Raw genomic sequence first — 25,995 nt, 5'->3', positions numbered from 1 at the left:
CAGCTAGAACCAAAACTGATCAAATCCATATCCCTGGATGATTTAATGGCCTGGTAATCAGTCATACGATTGACTTGATTTCAAATGATGGAAGCTGAATTTGATATAGTGTGATTTTTGAACCATTTCGAGAAACGAATCTGGATCTGTATTAAATGAGGAATATAACTAATTAGACTGATTCTTTTGTTCGTTAAAGCTTTAAAAATAACTTTTATAAGTTTTATGACTGGGTAATTAATCAATATTTAGGTTTAAAGAAATTCTCAATTTGATAATCACCTCATTTTATTGAAATTATTAAAACAGAGGAAACTGGGGCAGATATAACCCAGATTTGGTTCCAATCATGGCAAACCCCAGATAGGAAAGATTTACATTTCTTAAATGTAAAGGTGAAATTTTAGGTGCTGTCTTTTAAAGCTTTATAAAAAATAAATAAAAATAAGAGAAATATGGAGTTTAAATAGTTCGATGCCTTTAAAATATTTGGTGATGGATGGTTTTAATAGTGTCTCGTGTACGATAGTTTGGTTTTGAAAATCATGATTAAAGACCTTTGAGAGGCCGTTTGATTACTTCGGATTTGAAATCAATGAATCTGATGTGGATGTGAATTTTGTTGATGACATGACAAAAGATCCATGGTTCATCAAAAGGATCTTATCTCATACCTAGAAATCCACAAGATCCTTATTTTATTCATTTTAAAAGTTGGATTTAAGACTAGAGGGGGCATGGTGTGATCTAAAATTCAAAGTTCTCAAATTATAAGGATCTCAAAACTGATGCTATCAAACACCCCTAAAGTTATAAACTTGTATAATTGTTGGAAAATTGCTAATATTTAACGAAGTTGTCTCCAGTATTCAAATCAAGCATGGTCGAGGTTTTAAAATTTTGATAGGGATCAAAATATCATTTTTTGGAATTTTTTATATAGAACAAGTAAACTTTTTTAAAATCTACATCTAGTTTTTTTTTTTTTTATGAGGGGCAGGCTATAACCAAACCTACTAAAAATAATGATTGAAATGTTTTTGGCAAACTAATCTTATGGATATGCTCTTGTGAGTGATTTCATGAGGAACATGTATCAAGTTAGTAAATAGTATTTTTTTAATAATCAAACAATGAACGTATATTATAACATCAAAGGCTCAATAAGAGGAAAATCAAATTTTGTACAAAAATAACTTGAAATAAAACATGATTTATATTAAATTAAAGGTTATGAACGCATCAGGATGTTTTTTGTTTACAATATTTTTAAACATAAACTTAGGAGGTCTTGCTCTTGTCTCTTGGTTTGGTATAAAAAGTTTGATATCCAAGTAAGAATTTGATTCAGATTCAGATATAGAAAACGACATCCGATCATATTCACATACCCATCTAAGTAAATGTTGATCAGATTCATATTTGCATTTGGGTTCAGACAAACTATAGCTTTAAATAAATAAAATCTATATTATTCTATAAAATGGTTTGGTTTCAGGCTAAACATTGAATTCAGATTCAGATGTTAATATTTATATTCCTCGTTACGCGTTGAACTCGAGCTCGACTCGATTAAAGCTCGACAAACTTGGTTAAATAAAATTGATTTTCATGGTTACATGATGAGTTTGAACTCGACTCGATTAAGGCTCAATGGTTGATTAAGGTCAAAGCTCTACTAGACAGTTACATGTTGAGTTGAAACTCAATTAGATTATTTGGACGAGTCTGATCAACTCCTCCAAGATTTTCTAAAGATGGTGGTTACGAAACTTGGCCTGAAAAAGCAATGTAAAGAGGTACGTATAGTTTTTATGATTTTCGAATAACTTTCCTTGGAAAATTAAAATTGCCCGTGAGGGCTTTCTTTCCAGCACTCGACCATCAGTCTTTTGGCGACACCCGGACCTTCTCGTCCGGCCAAATAGGTAAGCTTCCACTCCCCGTCTCTCTCTCCCTCCCCCTCTCGCAGTCATCTCTCCGACCTTCGTCCTTTCTTATCTTCTCCATTTCTCATTTCCGCGCTCTCCTCTTCGTTCCATTCCCGAAGCCGTGCAGCAGGCGCCACCAGCTTGTGCGACGAGGTCTCCGACCATCTCAGCCGGGTGAAAAGGTGATGACCTCCTTTTACTCTCTCTGTCTCTCCATCCACGCCTCATTCTCTCAATACCTCTTTCAATCGGTTTAGGGTTTCAATTGGAACGGCTTTTAATTGTGATCGTTTTTGGGCGTTTCTCTATGAACTCTTTTTCTTTTTCTGTTTCTTGATCCATATCAGTGCGCTAAAAACGAATTTTAATCATGATTTTATTTTCAAGAAACATGGTTTGTAAGTATCCATATCATTATATCGGATTAAACTATAGTTTTTAGATTAATAAAAATAATAACTATATCATTAGTGTTATGTTTCTACGAACGTAAACATGACGGTCATTTTTCAATGAAGTGGCTATCAGATTATTGCCGGGTTTCATACGGCAAACATTTTGACGAAAAATGCCCTTTCGGTTTTACAGACATTTCTGAGAGCGATTCCTGAAGGTTGAGTAAATTACGTTGTTGCTCTTGGATTTACTGGCAAAGCAGCCAAGGTCGTCGCATCCCCGTACTTTCGCTTTCTTGTTCATCCTCTTCGAATTGGGAAAACCCTCTGCGGAAACCGTCTCTGCTTCATCCCCTCCTGTTGACGTGCAGCAGCAGCAGCAGCAGCAGAAGGAGGAGGAGGTGGAGGAGGACGAAGAGGAGGGGAAGAGATAAGGAGATTGCTTGAAACAGGCGCGTAAGGCTTTGGGTGCTTTTCTTGACGACGCCTCAAATGGGGACAGGAGGGTGGGAGGCAGCGACCGATGGCGGCGGCCGCACCCGGGCAGTTAAACCTCGATGAGTCCCCTTCGTGGGGATCGCGGAGCGTCGATTGCTTTGAGAAGCTCGAGCAGATCGGTGAGGGCACCTACGGGTAATTCTGAGCGCCACTTTCTCTCCTCTTCTTCCATGATGCTTTCTTGCTTTCCTTTCCAATGTTTTTCAGCAATTCGAGCAATCGGTGACACTGGGTGGTCTCTTTTTTGGTGTTCAACTGTGTGGGTTTGGTTTTCACGAAATGTCTTCGCCGATTGCCTAAAGTTGGGTTGGGGTTACTTGCGTCTCCTTCCAGGTCTTCAAGAGGCTTTTCATGGCTTTCTTTCTCTGGGTTGATCAACTTTGTATGTTTCTTTTTTCCCCTTTTAAACTGGCTATTAGGGTTTTAGTAGATCGTTACAAAACGAATTTTCAGTTAATGTGCAAAGAGATTTCTCTTTGGTGCTATGCGTTGGTGATCTGCTTCTTGATTTCACACCGTTTGAATTGTAACTGACAGTATGACCATGGTGATCTGCTTCTTGATTTCACACCGTTTGAATTGTAACTGACAGTATGACCATGGGATAACCAGGGTTCGGATATTCCTTGTTGTGGTTGCATATGCGTTCACAGTAACAAAATGGCTGCATATACAGTAGCACATACACGCGGGCAATACGTAGTTTTTCACAGCCAATAAGAACTCACTGTTAGATGCACGGGATATAGGGATATCAAATTAACATAAAAAGATTTAGTGGGTAGATATATGGAAAATGGGCATCCATTTTTATTTACAAGCTGATAACCGTTAATCAATAAAATAGGGTCCTGAATCTGTTTCCACTGTACAGTGTAAGTCAATTTTTCTTTCTTTAATCTTCAATAACCTCCTATTTGATGTGCTATCTTTTGGCTAGTTTCTTCTTAAGCTGCCAAAATCCAGACTGAGGCACTTAGATAAACTGGAGAACCACACCACACTCATATGCATACACATATGCACTAATATACACAAATAAACGAAAACAAGTAAAACTAATGATATTGTTCTGTGTTCTGGAATTGTGTCTAGCGATTGTTAATTCTTGTAACTCTCAAGATGATTCTTCTCATTGTTTTGGAAGTGCAGTCAACTATACATGGCCAGGGAGATCAAAACAGGCGAGATTGTTGCTTTGAAATAGATACGCATGGACAATGAGAGAGAAGGAGTATGCCAATTAGCTACTTTACTATCTAATAGGACATTTTTAGATTATGGATGCATTTTGTTTAGTTTTGACTTGCTTTTTTATGATTGTTCTTTTTTATGAATTTAAAAAAATAATGTTACGATGCATTACGATATGGTATATAGGTCGTACAGTGCGCCTTTTACAACATTGTTTATATGAATGTGTGTGTGTGTATTATGTGATGTTACATTCAGTGGGTGAATGTGGTGTACTTGGCTTGCAACAATATGTTATGTTTGTTATTACCTTTGTCACTTTAATTTTTTGTTTTTTTGACTTGTACTATCTTTCTGAGGGCCCAACATGTGTCTACTTCTGAGTTTGACAGTAGGTTCCTTGTTGTCAAAATGGAGACCGGTGAGAACTAAGTCTAGACAGGTCAGTTTGAGTTGATCAATGTCGCCTGCAAAAATAAAATCAATAAGGAGGTGTAAAACAAATTCATATATTCGCCTCCCCCACTCCCCCCCCCCCCCCAAAACACATACACGAGTAAAGACACCATCCATTGGTCCTCCTCTTCTTCTCTATGAGATCAGTATGAGTTGGCCAAAGTGGTCTGACTAAAATAACCTCAATAAGGATGTAAAGCAAATCTATATATTCCCCTCACACACGCACCACCCCCCTAGAGAAACCACTCATGATGTTTCCATTTTATATTTTACGTTGGTTCTCCTCTTCTTCTCTATGATTGAAACTTTCCTTTTCCTGATAATTCTAGCCAGAGCAGTTGAATAAAATATTTGAACTATGCGGATCACGCTTGTGACCGATCAGTCTGAAAATAAGATTATTCGCCTGTGACGTAACCCGTTGAGGTCACGCTTGTGACTGATCGGCACTAATTTATAATTAATAAGGTCATTAGTTAGTGATTAATTAATAAATATGAGTTACCTGTATTAGGATTCAAAGTTTGGCATGCAAAAGTCTTCATATTTGATATAAAGACTGGTCGTTTCCAGGCAACCAGCCAACAACGTTAACGTGATGGTGACAGCCCCAAGTTGGGCATTTGGCCTTGTAGGCTCAATTGTTGACATGGTAGATGGATCACCGTGTTCTTTCGCCATAGCTGTGGAACCAGAATTTTTTTTGGTCTGAATTATACTTTTTTTATATGAACTGAAATATAATTTTTCAAAACTGGACAAGTGTTTTTTTATTATATATAATTTTTTATTTTTTATTTTTAAGTGGGGCCAACGTCCTTGCTGCCTTGGCTTTGCCCTTGATAATGATGAGCATCTGGCCAAGCCTCGGCACCGGGCTGGCCAGGTCCGGCTGTTCAAATTTGAACCTTTTTAAGGACGTGTTTGGTAGCTAGACTAATTTTTACTCCATGATAGGGAAAATCACAACTGGAGGAAAAACAAACAGCCAACATTGTCATATAAAGTCCACGGATCTATGGTTAAAAGAAGGTAGTCGGATCATAGATCCACAGATTTGAGACCTATGGTAGCTTTGGATCTTTTAGACCGAGATGGCCCTGCCCGGACTGCCAAAACCGCCTTGGGTTGGCCCTGGCCTAATAATTTGTTTAATTAATTTTTAAATATTTTTTTGCATATGTATATATGTAATATATATTTTTATATTCTTTTAATTATAAATATTGCAGGGCCGGTCTGCCAAATGGGACCGAGCCCGACTTTAAATCACCGGCAGTCCGGCCGCTAAGTATATTCAACATTGAGCTAAACTTGATTTTTAGAGATTGCATCAAAAACATGTTTTTTGTCAAAGAAAAACCATGTTTTAAAATCTGGTTTAGAAAACCAAGTTTTTACATGGTTTTCGCTGTCATCCAAACGCCCGAGAAAGTGTTCATTTTGTCCTCATTTTTTTCATTTAAAAGTTGAACATGTTTTCTCCCGCTCAACGTCGTAGAAAGTGTTCATTTTTTCCATTTAAAAGTTAAACATGTTTTCTTCCACTCACCCAAAATATTCCTATCTTAATATTTTGGCAGTAGTAATGAGTTTGAGAAGAATTCAACTTTTATCAATTAAGCAAGCCACGCTAGGAGGTGAAGGGCTGAGTAAGCATGGGCATGGGGTTGGCCCGGCCCGATAATGAGTCGGGCCAGGCCAGCCCGACATCCAAAACCCAGGTCTGGGTCTCGAGCCTGTTAAGTTAAAAATATATTTTTAAATAAAAAATATATAAATATAATTAATCATAATAAAATATTATAAATAATATAAAATTTAATATATTAAAAAAAAACTCAATATCGGGTGGACTCGGGCCAGCCCGATACCAGGTACCTGGCGGCGGCCCAGCCCGGAGGCGCTTACCCTAAAATCTCAACATTTTGCCTCATTGGTTTTGTTAAGCCTTATGTCCCATGAGTGTTATGCAAATCCATTACGATTTTGAGATACTTAACTCCAAGTTTCCAGTCCTAAAACAATATTCAATTAAAAAATATCATTCTTAGTCATACAAATTATGCATTTGTGACTTGAATAATCTGATTAATATTCAGCAATGACATGAAATTGAATCTGACCTTACCCAATTTCCCTTTTACTTGAACACTCTTTAATATAGATTCGTCAACAAGTTTATTTATAGGACCTGGGCACGGAGCCGGGCCGCCGACAGGTACCTGGTACCCGGCTTGGTACGGGCCCGAAAACCAGGCCCAGGCCCGATAGGCCAGCCCGACAAGGGCCGGATCCGGTCCGATAATTTTTAAATTAATTTATTATTATTAATAATATATATTTTATTATTAAAAATATATTTTATATTTAAAAAATAATTATTATTGTAATCGAGCCGAGCCCTTGTTTTGGGCAACGGGCCAAGCCAGGCCCAGGCTCGAGTTTCGGCCTGATGCCCAGGTCTAGTATTATGTCTCATTCAATCTTATTTTCTATCTTATTTTCTTACACCTTTTCATTAATAATTATATCTTGTGTTCTTTAGGTTTGAGGGTGGGGGAGAGGATTACGACCCACACCCCATAAAAGATCCTGAAGCTTTCCCACTTATCTCAGGGTACTGCATGGGTAGTTGTGATTACAGTGTTCTTAATCTTCAGAGCTATGAAAATGGAAAACTAACATAAACAATTATATTTTTAGTATAAAGGAGGAGTTTTATAACACAAAAACTCAAACCAACTGTTGATTATTAAACTTTTAATCAATCTTAGTTGCATTCTTTACAATGTAGTTTTGGCCCTTGCTGATAGCTTGATGCACTGTCTACCTTGTGAATCTGTAATTTTTTTTTTATAAAATTTGAAATATATATATATATATATATATATATATATATATATATATATATGAAATGAGTAAAATTCTGAAAATAGTTATGACTTACACCCAGTCAAAAAAACTGATTAGTCCTTCTAATTATCTATATATGAAATTCTTTATTGAAGGTTTTCCAGCGTTTTCCAATATGTACAAACACAACAATGGTTTCAATTCTCATTACATGACCTCGAGACACCAAATGCAAAAAATGCAAGTCATGTACCATAGAGAGATGAAGTTAAGTCATGCCTTTTCACGCACACACTGGCTGTTGCTAATGAACCCATGGACACTCGACACTGGAGGATCAATTTTATCCCGTATATTATTCATTTTTGTTTTACGTTCGATATGAATTAATATTTGATAACAACAAAAAGGAACATATTTATATATGTAGCACTGTTTCTATCAAAGACAAAAGCAAGATTAATTCGTCCATTTGATCAAGTCTTATCTATGGCTTTGCCCCTCAGGTTAAGTGTGTGTTTGGACTTGGGTGAACATAAGGTTGCTCTATTCAACTCGATAATAGTGCTTATGGTTGAAAAATATAGCGCTCACAAGAATCAAACTGATGATCGAGCTTTCATCACCCCACCAACCTGACCAGCTATGCTACACTCCTAAAAAAAAGGTGATAATAAGGAAAACTCTATGCTTTAGAAAGCATGAAGAAAAGTAAATATCATTCCTTATAAAGATCAGCACATGCTTGTTTACAAAAGCTTGGCGTGTTTATCTTTGCCAATAGATATTTAGGTCCTTTCCTGGTTAATGAACTGATAACATACAATGTATTTATGCAGGGGTGAAGGCCATACAACGAGTGGAGCCAGCCCAAGTTCGACTCAAAACTGCTCATCAAAACTAGACTCAAGCTCGAAGAACTCGAGTTCTGTATGTTAATGTTAAATGGGTCAAGTTTGAGGTGTAAGAACTCAACTGAGCTTAACGATATAATGAAATAAGAGAAAAGTCAAACGGATTAACTAATTAAACAAATTAAAAGAAACGATACAGACTTAACAAAAACGAGTTAAGCAAGTCAAGCTGGAGCTTGATGTAGCGAGCGCTGGTTGTGTGTAGCCTTTAACAGATGCCCATGGAAATCGAACTAATGTCAAGTCCTCAAAGTGAGGACTTCATCTTTACTCCAACTATTTGGCAATGAGTGAAGATGAAAAAGCACCCTTGTGACTTACCAAACAATTGTGGCCCAAACTGCTATCCCAAATCCATTATATATTATAATACAAAAAGGAATCAAGATTTCTTCCCGTCTCCTCTCATTTGCATGATGTTGCTAGGGATAAATGATGGGGCCATGGAAACTAGCAGAGCCAGAAATTTTGACAGTTGTCCTTTGTGAAACTAGTGTAGGCAGTTGTTCACACCAGTCACCATGTGGCTCTGCCATTAGGGTCATGGAAGATCCATGCAAGATCCTCTATCAGTCCATTGCAGTCGCATGCCGATCCTCCACATTCAAATTGATCTATTTGAGTATGAAACCCAATTTAATACCGCTAGTTTTTCAAGCCTTTTTGATATTCATCATTATAATGTAAGGCGAGCGAAAAGATTAATCCTACTCTTTAGGTAGGATCCGAAGCCCTTCTTTCCTCTTGCCTGTATGGTTCGTTTGGTAGTAAGGATACTTTGTGGGTGTCATATTAATTTACATAAAAAATTACGGTAAATTCATCGGACACTAGAATTATTGTTTTATGAACACACTCCAAGCTTTGAGGCAGATTTATGGGACACTCATAAAGTGTCCATGCTGTCAAACTACTTCTTAAAATTCAGAGTTGTACCAGTACCAAGTGTAAAGATCTCTACTTACTTCAACTAGAATATATGACCTATCCCCTTATTATATTGAAACATAGCCTCCTACAAGTTGAACAAGTGAGATGCTGCATAACGCACCTCAAGTTCATTCATTAACTCTCCCTCAGTACCAAGTAGTTTTGCTGGAACTCAGGGGTAGAGCTAAAAAATTTTTATGAAGCAGGCCGAATTAAAGTTTTTAAATTTTGACTAGGGCAAAAATATCATTTTTCAAAAGTTTTACATAGAACAAGTGAATTTTTTAAAATTTACATGTAAATTAAAAAAAATTGAGGTGGGCCAGGGCCCATGCGAGCCCTAGGCTCTGCCTTACTGGAACTCGAAATGACAGAGCACTTGCCTTGAATAGTTTGTGGAAAGGTGACTATGTAATATTTGTATAAAGTAAACAACATTTTATTAACTTTGTATGAAACATTTTTTTATATTTTATGTGCAATTTTGAAGCGATTTTGTTATGCAGTTTATTGAAGATTTAAAACAAATAAGACAATAGGTAGCCTTCGGAACCAGGGGCATGGTTTATAAATAGAGAACCTAACAAACTCAATTAGTGTCATTTACAGTATCCGTGGTCTTGCATATGGATATTACAAAGTGCAGTTGATTTCAGTTTTGATCAGTGCACCTGAGGCCTGGATGCAAATGGATCCAAGTTGCCAAGTCAAAAATGCAGAACAAAAAATTCTAACTTGTTTGAGAACTCTAGGATCTTTGGAGCCCATGGCTAAGGGGGAAAAAAATTCCTGGAGGGGCATTCATTCACTGGTTTTTATATTTGAAGGGGCACTATGTATATAACAGAACAAATATTTGAAAATATTAATATAAAAATAAAGAAACATTGAAGGGCTGGTGTGGGCAACTGCCCATTTTGGCTCTGAGGGCCCGATAACAGTTTTTTAATATATACTTTATTATTTATAAATATAAATATAATATTTTATTACATTTTTTAATATTTATACATTATTTTATATTAAAAATATATATTTTTATAATTTAATTGGGTCGAACTCGAGCTGGGGTCAGGCTAGGGCCCGGGTTTCAGGTGTCGGGCCGGCCCGAGCCTGCCTTATTATCAGGCCAGGCCGGCCCAATGCTCTGTTTTATATTTTAGATTTCAACATATTGTTTGAAGTGAGTGAGTGAGACTCACCATATAAAGAGCTAAAATTCCCACCTAACACTTTGTCCTCATGGGGTACACGTCTGCTTTCATCGATGTGTCACTCCCGCTCCATACATCGAGATTCCAACATCATGTAGAAACTTGGTCTAATAGCATATATATAACTTTTTTCTATTCTTTGAAGTGCCTAATTGAAAGTATAAAATTGGAACTCATGATAAAATATCAATTGTGTTTCTTTCCTGCATTCATATGCAAAAAACATGAAAAGAATTTCATCTTGGTGTTACCCTGCTTTAGGCACCTCTAGGGGTGGAGGTAGGTGTGGGCTGCGTGGGGCGTATGAGTCACGGAGCCCACTCTAAAACCTTGTTTCTAATGGCTGGATCTGAGTAGATTTTGGTCCAATTATATGGATCAGTCCCACCAAACCCCGTCATTGCCCCAAGACCAATTGAAAATTTGTTACCTATATATTTAGTACTCCAGAGACAAATTTTTTTGACTCTGCTCATAGACATCTTTAGTCAAAGTTTATTTAATCAGCGTCATAAGGAAAAGGAGGTGGCTCATGGGCCCCCTCGTATTTTTGAAAAAAAAAAAATTATTTCATCAAAATTTATGGCTCTGCCCTTGTAGGAAATAAAAAGGTGTCACCCAGAGCCCCTTTTCTCTTAACCTGTTGAAAAACAGAGAAAAAAAAATGTTAAAAACAAAAAGAAAAACTATTTAACGGGTTTTGAAATGTGAAAACATAAGATGCTTGAAGCACACAAAATGTTAAAAACAAGAAGGATGAAAGATGAAAACATAAGATGCCTAAAGCATGCGCTTCAGGCACCGGTTGCGCCACGATGCGTGCGCCTCAGTGAGGCACACGCAACAGGCACATCTGCGCATCACCATTACTAGTCGAGGCGTCCTACTATATGTGGATGGTAGTATGATCGGGCCATAACCTGCAATGTTATCACTGCTGCGATACTTTACCATATCTACTTTTTTGGATACTTATATATTCAAATTTGAATCCGAATTAAGAAAAATATATACCATATCCAAATGCAAAATTTGAATTCTTAATCTGAATCCTATGTTTAGATTAATATTTGAATCCAAGTTTGTAGTCGTTGAGTTAGGATATTTATTTAAATATATATATGATCCAAATCCAATGGACATTTACTTAAATCCAAATTGGAATCCTATTGAATGTCATTTCTTATACCTGAATCTGGTCCAAGTTCTTAATCAAATACGAATGTTTTCCTATATACTTTCTTTTATGTACTTCATCGAATACTGTTCTAAATAGAATTTATTGACATCCCAACTCTAAAATGACCATGCTGCTAGGATTAAGCCTGGGCATCGGGCTGTACCGGCCCATTGCATGAAATCGACTTTGGCCCGGCCTAAATCGGGCCCGATTACATTAAAAATACTTTTTAATATAAAATAATACATAAAAATAATTAATGGTAATAAAATATTATATATATATATATATAAATTAATAAAAAAACTTAAAAAAATTTGTTTGGGCCTGATCCGGGCTTATCAAGCCCACCTGAGCCAGCTCGATAAGAAGCCCTGCCGACTCGGGTCACGTTTTCCGAGCCCGATTCGGGACGGGTACCCAGCGGCGGCCCGGCCTGGTGCCCAGGCTTACCCGTCAGGCCTATCCGGGCCGACCTAGACTGATTCGGGCCCGATCGAACCAAGTACCAAGTACTTGGGCCTGATGCCAAAACTTAGCTAGGGTCATTGCCAATTTATTGCCTATGAAGTGTTGCATGTTTTCTTTTACCCTGAATAGAAATGACGGTCATCTCACCATTCCCACCATAACCTCTTCCTCACCGAACCTGGTTATGTGCATCGTACTTGTGCACTAAAAATCTACTTACTTATTAACCCTTGTTTCTTAATTTAAAACTAATGAAATTATTTTAATAGGAACAAAAATATAATAATTATATAACGCGTGTAGGACCCAATGTGTGGTGGGGTAAAAAAAAAAAGGTTCACATCCCTCTCGTACTTTTCTTATTCCCAATTTCAAGATGTAAATTGCCTAAAAAAAATTGAAATTCAATTGAGATTAATAAGAACCGAATGCAAGTTCCAAGAATATGATATTAAAGAGGATTTAAACAATTAATAAAAGATTAGGCTATGAATTTTTAGAATTATGTTGGAGATTCAATGACAAACAAAAGAATTAAGTCAGTTGTGATCAGCATTTGTCCACATCAGCCCACAAATTTTCATGTTTTTACATATACATTCCTTGTGGATTTGCACATTTTTTTCATGCATCAGTGCTCCTAAGAATCCAAAATATAAAAAAATAATTTTTAATTAAAAAATAAAAATTTTGAATATAAAATATATTTTAAATAATAAAATATGTATTATGATTAAATAAAATGATAATAAAAATTAAAAAAAATAATTGAGTCGAACCATGCCCCATCAGACCCGGGCCGGCCCAATATCTTATCGAGTTGGGCTGGGCCAGTTTTTTTTGGGTCCAGGCCCAATCGGGCCAGGTACCCAAGCCCGGTGCCCAGGCTTAATGGTACCCATTTAATCTTTCTAAAATTATTCAAATTAATGCTCCTTAGTTCAGAATTTTTGGCTCCGCCATCAGATGCTTGCAAAAGCCTTTGATGCTTAATTTTTATACTAATTTAACCTTTTTTTCTTTTTAGATTTTTTTTTTTTAACCAGATGTATGGATCAGGCCTATGTTCCACTAGAACTGGAACCGATCAAATCCATATCCCTGGATGATTTAAAAGCCTGGTAATCAGTTATATGATTGAATTGATTTCAAATGATGGAAGCTGAATTTGACATAGTATGATTTTTGAACCATTTGGAGAAACGAATCTGGATATGTACTAAATGAGGAATATAACTAATTAGACTGATTCTTTTGTTCGTTAAAGCTTTGTATAAGTTTTATGAATGGGCAATTAATCAATCTTTAGGTTTAAAGAAATTATCAATTTGATAATCACCTCATTTACTGAAATGATTAAAACAGGGGAGATTGGGGCAGATATAACCCAGATTTGGTTCCAATCATGGCAAACCCCAGATAGGAAAGATTTATATTTAATGAAGTTGTCTCCAGTGTTCAAATCAGGCATGGTCAAGGTTTTCAAATTTTGATAATTTTGATAACGATCGAAATATCATTTTAAAAAATCTACGTTTTTTAGGAGGGGCCAAACCTACAAAGATAATTATTAAAATGTTTTTAGCAATCTAATCTTATGGATATGTTCTTGTGGATGAGGAACATATATTAAGTTAGTAAATAATATTTTTTTAATAATCAAACAATAAACGTCTATTATAACATCAATGGTTCAATAAGAGAAAAATCAATTTTTTTTACAAAAAATAACTTTAAATAAAACATGATTTATATTAAATTAAAGTTTATGAACACATTAGGATGCTCACGTTTGTTTACAATATTTTTAAATATAAAATTAAGAGGTTCTGCTCTTGTCTCTTAACTAAGTGGTTTGGCATAAAAAGTTTGATATCCAATTAAGAATTTGGTTCAGATTCAGATATAAAAAACGACATCCGATCATATTCACATACCCATTTTTAAGTAAATGTTGATCAGATTCATTCATATTCAAAATTCATATTTGGATTTGGATTCACAACCAAATTCAAATATGAATTTGAATATGAATGTAGATATGGTAAAGTGTGTTTCTGACTTATATCAGATCCCAGGCCCAACAAGTTTATCCATATAAGTAGGCCACGTTTGTTTACCACAGATTTGAGATCCACGGTAATCTCAACTTTGCGCTTCACTTGATTTATGATATTCACAAATTAACTAGAGTGTCTTAAAGCCATCATTCTCATCATTCTCAATCCATAAATCTTTGTTTTAGTTGAATTTAAGTTCGCGAACTAAATGGAGTGTTGTACATCAACCATTTGCATTTGATACGCAAAAAAAAAAAAAAAAAGTCATAGTTAACTGACTCGTTCAGTTGGCTCAAAAATCGCCCGAGCCAGCTTGAATCGTTAGAAAACTTGACCAGAGGTCAAGATTGCCATGGTTGGCCCCTCATTTGGCCCGGCTTGCCCTTGACTCCCTAGGTCATTTTAAAACTCAAATGAGTTGATGAGTGAAGTCGCTGAGTCTAGGGGTGAACATGAGCCGAGTTGAGCCCAAGTTTAGTCAGCTCAAACTCAGCTTAGCTAATAAAACCTCGAGCTCAATAATAGCTCAATAGATTAAAGCTCGACAAACTCATTTGAATAGAATTGATTTTCATGGTTCCATGTTGAGTTTGAACTTGACTCAATTAAGGGTCGACAAACTTGATTAAGGTGGTCAAAGCTCGACTAAGTCGACTGACTATGAACTCAACTCGAGCTCCAAGATTTTGGCTAGGAAGGCTTATCGAGTCGACCAACAGCGCTGCACTATGTTCAACAGTAGTTTGGTGGCCTGTAAAAGCAATGTAAAGAGGCGTAGTTTTTATGATTTTCGAAATAACTTTCCTTGGAAAATTAAAATTGCCCGTTAGGGCTTTCTCTTCCAGCACGCGACCATCAGTCTTCCGGCGACACCCGGACCGGCTCGTCCGGCCAAATAGGTAAGCTTCCACTCCCCGTCTCTCTATCTCCCTCCCCCTCTCGCCGTCATCTCTCTCGGCTCGGAGTCCTTTCTTATCTCCTCCATTTCTCATTTCCGCGCTCTCCTCTTCGTTCCTTTCCCGAAGCCGTGCAGCAGGCGCCACCAGCTTGAGCGACGAGGTCTCCGACCTTATCGGCCGGGTGAAAAGGTGATGACCTCCTTTTACTCTCTCTGCCATCCACGCCTCACTCTCTCAATACCTCTTTCAATCGGTTTAGGGTTTCAATTGGAACGGCTTTTAATTTTGATCGTTTTTGGGCATTTCTCTATGAACTCTTTTTCTTGATCCATATCCATATCAGTGCGTAAAGCTTCCCCGTACTTTCGCTGTCTTCTTCATCCTCTTCGAATTGGGAAAACCCTCTGCGGAAACCGTCTCTGCTTCATTCCGTCCTGTTGACGTGCAGCAGCAACAGCAGAAGGAGGAGGAGGTGGAGGAGGACGAAGAGGAGGGGAAGAGATAAGGAGATTGCTTGAAACAGGCGCGTAAGGCTTTGGGTGCTTTTCTTGACGACTCCTCAAGTGGGGACAGGAGGGTGGGAGGCAGCGACCGATGGCGGCGGCCGCACCCGGGCAGCTAAACCTCGATGAGTCTCCCTCGTGGGGATCGCGGAGCGTCGATTGCTTTGAGAAGCTCGAGCAGATCGGTGAGGGCACCTACGGGTAATTCGGAGCGCCACTTTCTCTCTTCTTCCATGATGCTTTCTTGCTTTCCTTTCCAATGTTTTTCAGCGATTTGAGCAATCGGTGACACTGGGTGGTCTCTTTTTTGGTGTTCAACTGTGTGGGTTTGGTTTTCGCGAAATGTATTCGCCGATTGCCTAAAGTTGGGTTGAGGTTACTTGCGTCTCCTTCGAGGTCTTCAAGAGGCTTTTCATGCCTTTCTTTCTCTGGGTTGATCAACTTTGTATGTTTCTATTTTCCCCTTTTAAACTGGCTATTAGGGTTTTAGTAGATCGTCACAAAACGAATTTTCAGTTAATGTGCAAAGAGATTTCTCTTTGGTGCTATGCGTTGGTGATCTGCTTCTTGATTTCACACCGTTTGAATTGTAACTGACAGTATGACCATGGGATAACCAGGGTTAGGATATTCCTTGTGGTCGCATATCCGTTCACAGTAACAAAATGGCTGCATATACAGTAGCACATACACGCGGGCAATACGTAGTTTTTCACAGCCAATAAGAACTCACTGTTAGATGCACGGGATATAGGCATATCAAATTAACATAAAAAGATTTAGTGGGTAGATATATGGAAAATGGGCATCCATTTTTATTTACATGCTGATAACCGTTAATCAATAAAATAGGGTCCTGACTCTTGACGTACTTTAATGAAGACATCGTAACGGCGGTGGATTTACACAATGAAAGTTCAATTTGCCCTCTAGAAGGGCATTATTTAACACGTAATTTTTACTAGCTAGAAGGGTCTCTCAGTAACACTAAAGTTCTTCATTCTTAGGAGGAATTGCAGACAGGCTTGCATGTGCTTCCGACATAGATATGTGGTATCCCGCTCAATATTATACCAAAAAGTGCTATAACTTTTTAGGCCTACATCTGCTCCTTCAATATCTGGCGACTTGACCTGCTTAAACTTCGAGCTTCTTGCTGCCAGAAGGTTTAATAAATTCAAGGAAGCTACTTTCATGTTGGGACCAACGGATATGTTCCTTCCAGACTTCCAGTTTGAGGGACAGTATTGAGTCATACTGGTCATAAAATTTGTGTCTATATTTCTTTTTCGTATTTTTGAGCCTGTCAGGAACACAAAATAAACCCATATTCACCTGCTGTTATTGGGGCATAGGGCTATTTTTGGTTCTTAATTTGTGCTTGTGTTTCCACTGTATAGTGTAAGTCTGTGAGCTAGTATTTTTCTTTCTTTAATCTTCAATAACCTATTTGATGTGCTATCTTTTGGCTAGTTTTTTCTTAACCTGCCAAAATTCAGACTGAGGCACTTAGATAAACTGGAGAACCACAACCATATGCATACACATATGCACTAATATACACAAATAAACGAAAGCAAGTAAAACTAATGATATTGTTCTGTGTTCTAGAATTGTCTCTAGTGATTGTTAATTCTTGTAACTCTCTAAATGATTCTTCTCATTGTTCTTGGAAGTGCAGTCAAGTGTACATGGCCAGGGAGATCAAAACAGGCGAGATTGTTGCTTTGAAAAAGATACGCATGGACAATGAGAGAGAAGGAGTATGCCAATTAGCTACTTTACTATCTAATGGGACTTTTTTAGATGATGGATACATTTTGTTTAGTTTTGACTTTTTTTTTGTTACAATTGCAGTTTCCTATAACCGCTATACGTGAAATCAAAATTTTAAAGAAACTTCATCATGAGAACATCATTCAGTTAAAAGAGATTGTGACATCTCCAGGTTCTATTTCCTCAATAAGGTATTCTTCAATTGTGATGACTTTAGTTGGTCACTGATCTTATATTCTCTATATCTAATTACCAGGACCAGAAAAAGATGAACACGGAAGGCCAGGTATTTCTTAGTGCATTTAAAATTCCATTATCATATTTTTTCCTTTATCTATTACATTTTGAAACATTAATTTTTGTGCAGATGGCAATAAATACAAGGGAAGCATTTATATGGTATTTGAATACATGGACCATGATTTGACTGGGTTATCAGATAGACCTGGAATGCGGTTTACAGTTCCCCAGATAAAGGCAAACTTCTCTTTAGCTTAAGAAATTCATTTTAACACACTTAATTGTGGTCAGTACGTCAATCGAATATATTCTTATTTATATGAATTCTTCTATGTATATCTCAGTGTTACATGAGGCAGCTGTTAACGGGACTTCACTATTGCCATGTTAATCAAGTTCTTCATCGTGATATTAAAGGTCACTAGACAGCATTGTTGTTATTTTCACCCCATAGAATATACTGCAATGTCTTCTGGGCTTGTTTGTTTCCCTTCTAACTACTTTGGCGTCTTGCTATCTCTCCTGTGCAGGTTCCAATCTTCTAATTGACAATGAAGGGCATTTAAAGCTTGCAGATTTTGGCTTGGCTAGATCTTTTTCTAGTGACCATAATGGAAATCTCACAAACCGTGTGATAACTCTTTGGTACAGGTAACCTGTCATATCTTGTTGTCAATCATGTTGATGTTGGTTTTTGGACATAGTTTCTCTTTTCTAATTGTTGAGTTCATTGGCAGACCTCCAGAGTTGCTGCTTGGCTCCACTAAGTATGGGCCAGCTGTGGACATGTGGTCGGTTGGTTGTATTTTTGCTGAGCTACTAAATGGGAAGCCAATCTTGCCTGGAAAGAATGAGGTGCCTGCTCAAGCTTATGATTTTTCGGAACTGTAAACCATAGCATTGGATACAAAGCAGATGAAACTAATCCAACTTAGTGATTCACAACTGAAAATAGCAGAAAAATTATACATGTATTACTTCGCTCACCAAGTTCCAACGCCAAGACAAGTCATCAACCCTTTTTCCGCTGTCTTATAATTTTTGGGATTAATAATAGTTTCCAGTGTTAGCAGTAGCTGACAGGAGAGGGGATGGACTAACTGTACAGGCAGACATTTTATGAAAAAGATAATTTTAAAAATTATTGTCCTCAAATTTTAAGGCTTATACGGCTTATTTTTCAGGATTCCTCATACTATTGCTTGTGTTAGATCCTCATTTGTCATACCACCAACTAGGCCATTTGACCTGTTGAGTAGCTGGCCTGCTCGGTGCTTTGTTGACTAGGCCTGAAAGTCATAGGGCTTAATTGGTCTTCTAGTGCATGGGCTCCCTCTTTTTCATATTTATATGCAGTGTTATTTGTATCGTATGATATAGAGGCGTATTCTATAATACATGTCATATAGGGCAGCAAAACCTGTGCGATACACTTATGATGCACATGATTTGCATGTGTATTGTAGGTGTATCGGAATGATATGGCTGCTGTATCATACAATAAGACTGATACAGTCCATATCTTACAATACGGAGCTATTTTTAAGAAAGGGGCACGGTGTCCCTTTTGATCGTTTTCTCTTTTAAAACTGTTTTCCTTCATTTCTAACACTTCTAAGAGCTTTGGGAGGGGGAGTTTTGCTGGTTTTGGAGAGAAATGTCCAAATAAATCGAGGTCAAATCTGCCGGTTTGAAGGGAAAGTTACTCGTGGGAAATCCATTTGTATTTGGAAAAAGAGGGCTTTTGTGTTTCTTCTTCTACAAAAGGTATAGAATCTCTCAATTTAGTGGTTTACATAAATTTTGATTATTTTCTAAAGTTTATGAAGATATTTGTTTATTTTTTTAATGTGTTCTTAACATATTATGACTTATGAATGATGAACCATGAATGTTCATTATTGAACATGTTTTTCATGATTTTTTTTTAATTTTCTCTATCTTACTGATTGTTTTTTTTTTATGAATTTAAAAAAACGTACAGTGCGCCTTTTACAACATTGTTTATATGTATGTGTGTGTGTGTGTATTATGTGATGTTACATTCAGTGGGTGAATGTGGTGTACTTGGCTTGCAACAATATGTTATGTTTGTTATTACCTTTGTCACTTTAAATGTCTGTTTTTTTTACTTAATGATTTTATTTTTAGTCAACTGACTTGTACTATCTTTTTGAGGGGCCCAACATGTGTCTACTTCTGAGTTTGACAGCTAGGTCCTAGTTGTCAAAATGGAGATTGGTGAGAACTAAGCCTAGACTGGTCAGTTTGAGTTGATTAAAGTCGCCTGCAAAAGTAAAATCAATAAGGAGGTGTAATACAAATCCATATATTCGCCTCCCCCACTCCACCCACCCCCCCAAAACACATACACGAGTACAGACACCATCCATACTGTTTCCATTATATATTCTATGTTGGTCCTCCTCTTCTTCTCTATGATATCAGTTTGAGTTGATCAAAGTGGTCTAACTAAAATAAACTCAATAAGGAGGTGTAAAACAAATCCATATATTCTCCTCACACCACCCCCCCCCCCCCCCCCCCCCCTCTAGAGAAACCATCCATGATGTTTCCATTTTATATTCTATGTTGGTCCTCTTCTTCTCTATGATTGAAACTTTCCTTTTTCTGATAATTCTAGCCAGAGCAGTTGAATAAAATATTTGAACTATGCGGATCACCTGATGAGGTTAACTGGCCGGGAGTTTCAAAGATTCCTTGGTACAATAATTTCAAGCCTTCAAGACCAATGAAGAGGCGTCTTAGAGATGTTTTTAAGCAGTAAGTACAAAACATATGAATCAGGTTTACAATGATTTATAGTGAGAATTTGTCTTGAGGAGTTCTTTTTTTCACATTTACTTTTTTTTTTATGTTGTGTTTGTTTAGTTTTGCAGTTTATCAGTGCTTTACCACCTTATTATTGTTATTGTTTCCAGTTTACTTAGAAGTAAATGTGCACCTGAGATGCAGTTATTTTTGCTTTCAGCTTCGATCGACATGCTTTGGAGTTGTTGGAGCGGATGCTAACTCTTGACCCATCTCAGGTATCACCTTGCTATTTTCTCAGAGTTTTTGGAGGTTCGAACTTTTTGTGACAAATGATTTAGTGTATGGATGTGAGTTCTGGCAAGTGGGAGTAGCAAACCTACTCCTTGAATTCTTATAATTATTAAGTGGTGAATCCTGCTCCAGATCTGAGCGTCCTTGCAAAACGAATGACACTTGCAAATAACATTGCAAGTTTGGCCTTGGGTGTCCTTAGCAGTTTTAGTGTCAGATTTACTATAGACTTGTCAAGTTCGTAAGTGTCTAACTTTTGGCTCCCATAGCAGTTAATCTCTTTCTTGTTTTGGCAGTGAGCTCGGTAGTTTCCCTATGTCTGGAGAACGAGTCTTTACTTCTTATTTGTTAAGTAGCTCTGTGCTTGTAAATGTCTTTATTTCTAGATAGGGCATGATCTTTTATTTGTGGATTCTAATGATAGAGAAATCACAAACTCCAAAATCTAATGAACTGTGTACTAGTATTTTCTTGGATTTCCTTTTGCGGCAAAAAGAGATGAAGGTTTTACTTTATTGTTTGGTTAGTCTTGCAACAGCCTCTCCCTCCTTCACCCCCCCTTTCCCTCTTTCTCTCTCTCTCTCTCTCTCTATGTCTGTGTGTGTGTGTGTGTGGTGCTGAAAGGGAAAGACTTCCTATAAACATGAATAATAACCTGTGTCACATGGGTACGCTTCCAAAAGGGGCGTACCCTACCGGTACCGGTACGACACCGGTACCGGTACTGGTACGGGCCTGGGTCGGCCCCGGTATGCGTTGACCGTACCGGGTACAATCAACGTACCGGGGATCGTATCCGTCCAAAATTGGACACGGTCAACATTGACCGGGTCCAATTTTGTCCATTTTTTTAAAATTTTATTTCATTTTAACATTAAAAAAAGGTAAAATGAAACCCTCGACCCTCGACTCTTTACCTCTCGTCTCTCTCCGGCAAGAAAAAGAACTCTTGTCTCTCTCCGGCGAAGCAGCGGCGACGACTGCGGCAGCGGCGACGACAGCGGGTTTCAAATCTCTCTCTCTCTCTATTTTCCGGGCGATGAGTTTTCTCGCCCCCCTTTGGTGAAACCTATAGCCCAGCCGCTTCCTCATGTGTTTTGTGTGTTTATTTGTATGTGTCAATGTGATTTGCAGCTTGTTTGTGTGTTTTCATAATAAACTTGATCTTCTTTTCTTCCTGGTAAGCCAGAGATTCAGATAATAGAGGCCTTCTTTTCATTCTTCACTGTCTTAGAATCTGAGGCCTTTTCATTCTTCACTGTCTTAGAATATTGTTGAATGTGGATTGGATTTGCCGGCAGGGCATGTGAACGAGTGCAGCACTCATGCCGTTGTACTGCATGAGTGCTGCATGTAGAATTGTAGATATTAATGTTGGCAAATTTGTATTATACAATACAAATTTGCCAACAATACATTTTTATTGTATATGATTTTGCACTACATGATCCCTGTTAACTGCGTCTTCCCTAGTTATTGCTGTGAGCCTGTGATATATCGTTTCATGAGAGGATTCATCTATTTTGAATGTATTTTGAATTATGATTTATGAATATGACGATATGTTATTCTGTTTGTTTGTAATTTTTGATATAGATATGTGCAAATATATTTTTCTGCATTTTTTGACATATATATATATATGTGTGTACGGCCGTACCTCCGTACCCAAGTTTTTTGAAAATGGTTTGTACCCGTACCAGTACCGGCACCCGTACCCGTACCCATGTGACATAGATAATAACCTTTACATGATTTTTCCAAGTTGATGTTTTTTGAGTAAATATTTATTGTTCTAATTTCTTTTCTGCAAAAATCATACATGATACATGACCATTGTATTGTCAAGTCATATAAATATTCCTATTGTTGGCCTCCAAGCTTCGTTTGTTCGGTACCATGCCTTTTTTGCAAGCCACTTGTGGTGATGAGAGTAATATAAGAAAAATCTTCCGTAGTTATGTAGTTCTCTGCCCATTCTCGTTGTCGAGTTACTATTTCAGTCTGCATTTGTGAACAGGGTGTCAAGAGGTGAGTTTGTGGCACTAAAGCATTTGGTGACTGCTTCACTTGATTCTAAAAGTGTTGCTGCTAGTGCTTTTGATAGCTTTCTGGAAAATTATGAATTACCCAACTAGCGTCTTGTTCATCTACCAAAATGAAATAACTACGATGTTTGGTTAGTATATGACATGAAAGTGATACTTGGCATTCCAATGTATTTACAGTTTTGTTTTCTTCCCAAATATGGAAATGTATCATTCAAACTTCTCCGCGACTTAAAAATGACAAACGGAATAGGTGTTTCTTTGAGAAAATTATGGTCTATTTTTGAACTTGTCGTTGTCCGGTGGGATGTCATTGGAAGAATGTTGCCAGCAATTATTCAGCATTCAGTGTTGTCAATTCTTGTTTCTGGAACAAGCTGGAGTTAAGAACCTAAGGTTTAGAACGATGCTTGCTATGATGTCCAGCTAGTGAATAGTTAATCCGACTAGCCAACTAATCAGTTCGCTGCTAAGTCACATTCGAATGGGGATATGGTCCCTGTACTCCCCATACCACAGATGCAGCACTGCGGTTACAGGGACATATCTGGATATGGCTTTTTTCTTTTAACATTGTTTTTGGTTAAAATTGAAAAAGAAAGGGCAGCAAGGGAGGGTTTTTAGGAGAAAAAGGGAAAGTGTGTGTGAGAGAGAGAGAGGCACACTGAAAATCTTTTTTGCTTGAATAGTGGAATTTTTTTTTTCTTTGGGAGGGTAGTGGGGGCAGAGACAGAGAGTTGGGGAACTGCAGCAGCATCCCCTTTATTTCTTATAACTTTCTAAAATTTCTCTTCAAATTTTGTCAGAAAGAATTCTATTATTGTACATATTGAAATCTATGTCACAGTGGTACGCCACTTTTGGTGGCATACCCGTACCGGTATGGCAATACCGGTACGTGCTGGTACGTTTGGATCTGGTTCCAGGTCGGAACCAGATCCAAACCACATCAAAATAACGTAAAACCTAAAATCGCGAGGGGCGACCTCCTTCTCATCGACTTTGTTCCCTTCCTTGAATCCTTCCCTTGGCGGTGAGTTCTTGGCATCTTGCAGCAACCTTGGGCAGGGGTGGCGACCGGCAACGGACGACGGACGGCGATTGGACGGCGATAGATGGCGGTGGCAGTGTTTAGGGTTTTGTTCTTGATGTCCAATATTGTGATTTTGTCTCTTGAATCCTTGATTGATGGCCGATTTTTTTATCAAATAGTAAATGCATGTTTCGGTTCATTGCATTGATGCCCGATTTTGTCTCTTGATGCCCGATTTTGTCTCTTGATAGTTGATGTCTGATTCGTTCTTCTTCTTCATTATTTTGTCTTTTGATGCCCGATTTTGTCTCTTGATGCCTACGGTGTTCAGTATCATGTTTCTATTTTCTGCACTCCTAAAGATGGATGTTTTCCATGAATGGCTCCCAATAATGTGTGAGCGTTGGGTTTAGGGGCTGCTATTTTAATTTGGTTTCTTTTCTCTAACAGTAAATACTGGTGTTCATTTTAGTTTATTGCTTGTTTCATGATTTATGAGATTATCTATGGATTCATGGAAGGAACATTGTCTTAATATGATGATATCATTTGGTTTTTTCAAATTTTTGAATATAATAATAATTAATTATAATATATAATTGTCGCCATACCCGTACCAAGATTTACGAAAATGACGTACCCGTACCCGCACCCGTACCCGTACCATTGTGACATAGATTGAAATACTGAGACTGCGTGTCCTGTTTCGATCTGCATTATGTGTCTCGTTATTTCTATTTACAAGGGGTTCTCCAGCTGCTTTGAAGTCAAAACTAGAGACTAGAGTTTAGAAATGTTGGTACCACTCCTTCCTCTTAGCTATGATATTTATCTTGTTGAGATAATTGTGTATTCTTCCTTGATGTTCTTGCATTTCTCCAGTTTTTATCTTTTCTTCTTGAAGTGGCTGTTGATTTTAACCTTTTTTTCTCCTTGCATCCTCCGCTGTTTGTGTTTGTCCATTAATGGTTTCATTTTCTTCTTTTCAGAGGATATCTGCAAAAGATGCACTTGATGCTGAGTATTTCTGGTGTGATCCGTTGCCATGTGACCCTAAAAGGTACAAAATCTTTTGTTTATACAAAGTTTCACAATTGATGGCCTTCTTATAGTCGATTCTGGCCTTCCTCTTAGCTTGCCCAAATACGAGTCATCTCATGAGTTCCAAACCAAGAAGAAAAGGCAACAGCAAAGGCAGCACGAAGAAACAGCCAAGAGGCAGAAATTACAGCATCCTCAACAGCATCAACGTCTGCCGCCAATTCAACAGCCAGGGCAACCACATATGCAAATCAGGCCTGGCCCTAACCAACCCATGCATAATGCCCCACCTCAAGTTGTTGCTGGGCCAAGTCACCACTACAATAAGCCTCGGGGACCTCCAGGAGGACAGAACAGGTATCCTCAAGGCGGAAACCCAAGTGGTGGATACAATCCAAATCGTGGTGGCCAAGCTGGTGGATATGCTACTGGACCTTATCCACCTCAAGGCCGAGGTCCTGGTTATGCTGGAACCAGTATGCCTGGAGGTGGCCCTCCTAGAGCTGGAGCTGGTGCCTATGGCGTCGGGGCTCCAAATTATCCCCAATCAGGTCCTTATGGCAATTCAGGTACTGGTCGGGCGCCCAACATGATGGGTGGTAATCGGAATCCACAATATGGTTGGCAACAGTAGTCTGGAAGCAAACTGAAGCATGATCTGTCCAATATATCTGTGCACTTGACTGGTGATCCTACATTCTGAAGAGAAGGGCTCTGCCAGGGACTTTCGCTTTCACCTCAAGTGGGTCGATGGGAATTGGTTTAATGCAGCAGAGGAATTCCTACAAACCGGTGTTGGATATTTAAGAATATCCCTTGACCTGGACTTAATTCACGCACTTGTTTTCAGTTTTATATGGAGAAAAAGGAGATGGTTAGGTATTTCATTACTATGCTGCTCCTTTGTCCTGCAGACAGAAATAGGGAAACAAGAATGTGTGATTTGCTCTTCGAATGTTTATCATAACTTGATTGGGGATGATGAACTTGTCAGTATATGGATGGGTTTTGTGGGTTTTGTCTTGTGAGTAGAATTTTCCTAGTAGCTATGCAGTCCAATTTCATGATATTTCTGGTTTACTTTTTGTAAGTTCAAATATCGTGCCTGTGTTATAATCATTCACCACTAGTCTCTTTTATTGTATTTACATTCCTCGGGGCACGTAATCTGTTGGTTTTTTAGTTGAATTGCATGCTCCAAGTACAATTGTTGGTACACTTCTATGAAAGTTTGGGATTTGAACTTAATATCTAGTGAATACAATCAATCCTGTCTCATTTTTTGCA

At 37.9% G+C, this 25,995-nt stretch overlaps 1 protein-coding gene across 7 annotated transcripts; it reads left to right on the top strand.

The window, feature by feature from the left end:
* The first annotated feature begins 1,883 nt into the window (after positions 1-1,883).
* Positions 1,884-25,995, top strand: LOC116257542 (cyclin-dependent kinase C-2-like). 7 transcript variants are annotated; one of them, XM_050078695.1, is made up of 14 exons: positions 1,884-1,928; positions 2,051-2,113; positions 2,520-2,959; positions 17,186-17,267; positions 17,362-17,452; positions 17,537-17,566; positions 17,648-17,757; positions 17,865-17,937; positions 18,051-18,171; positions 18,258-18,375; positions 20,165-20,304; positions 20,513-20,570; positions 24,657-24,727; positions 24,802-25,995. In XM_050078695.1, exons 3-14 carry the CDS (start codon positions 2,850-2,852, stop codon positions 25,340-25,342), a joined length of 1,545 nt encoding a protein of 514 aa, XP_049934652.1. In that variant the 5' UTR covers positions 1,884-1,928; positions 2,051-2,113; positions 2,520-2,849; the 3' UTR covers positions 25,343-25,995. The 7 variants fall into 7 exon arrangements, with proteins under 7 accessions (XP_049934652.1, XP_049934655.1, XP_049934653.1 ...); XM_050078698.1 differs by lacking the exon at positions 1,884-1,928 and having other exon boundaries at positions 1,935-2,113; positions 2,520-2,594; positions 2,707-2,959; XM_050078696.1 differs by lacking the exon at positions 1,884-1,928 and having other exon boundaries at positions 1,935-2,113; positions 2,520-2,594; positions 2,704-2,959.

The sequence above is a fragment of the Nymphaea colorata genome, chromosome 7 (genome assembly GCF_008831285.2).
Source record: "Nymphaea colorata isolate Beijing-Zhang1983 chromosome 7, ASM883128v2, whole genome shotgun sequence".
Taxonomy (NCBI): Eukaryota; Viridiplantae; Streptophyta; class Magnoliopsida; order Nymphaeales; family Nymphaeaceae; genus Nymphaea; species Nymphaea colorata.
This window is presented reverse-complemented; position numbering and strand designations above follow the sequence as displayed.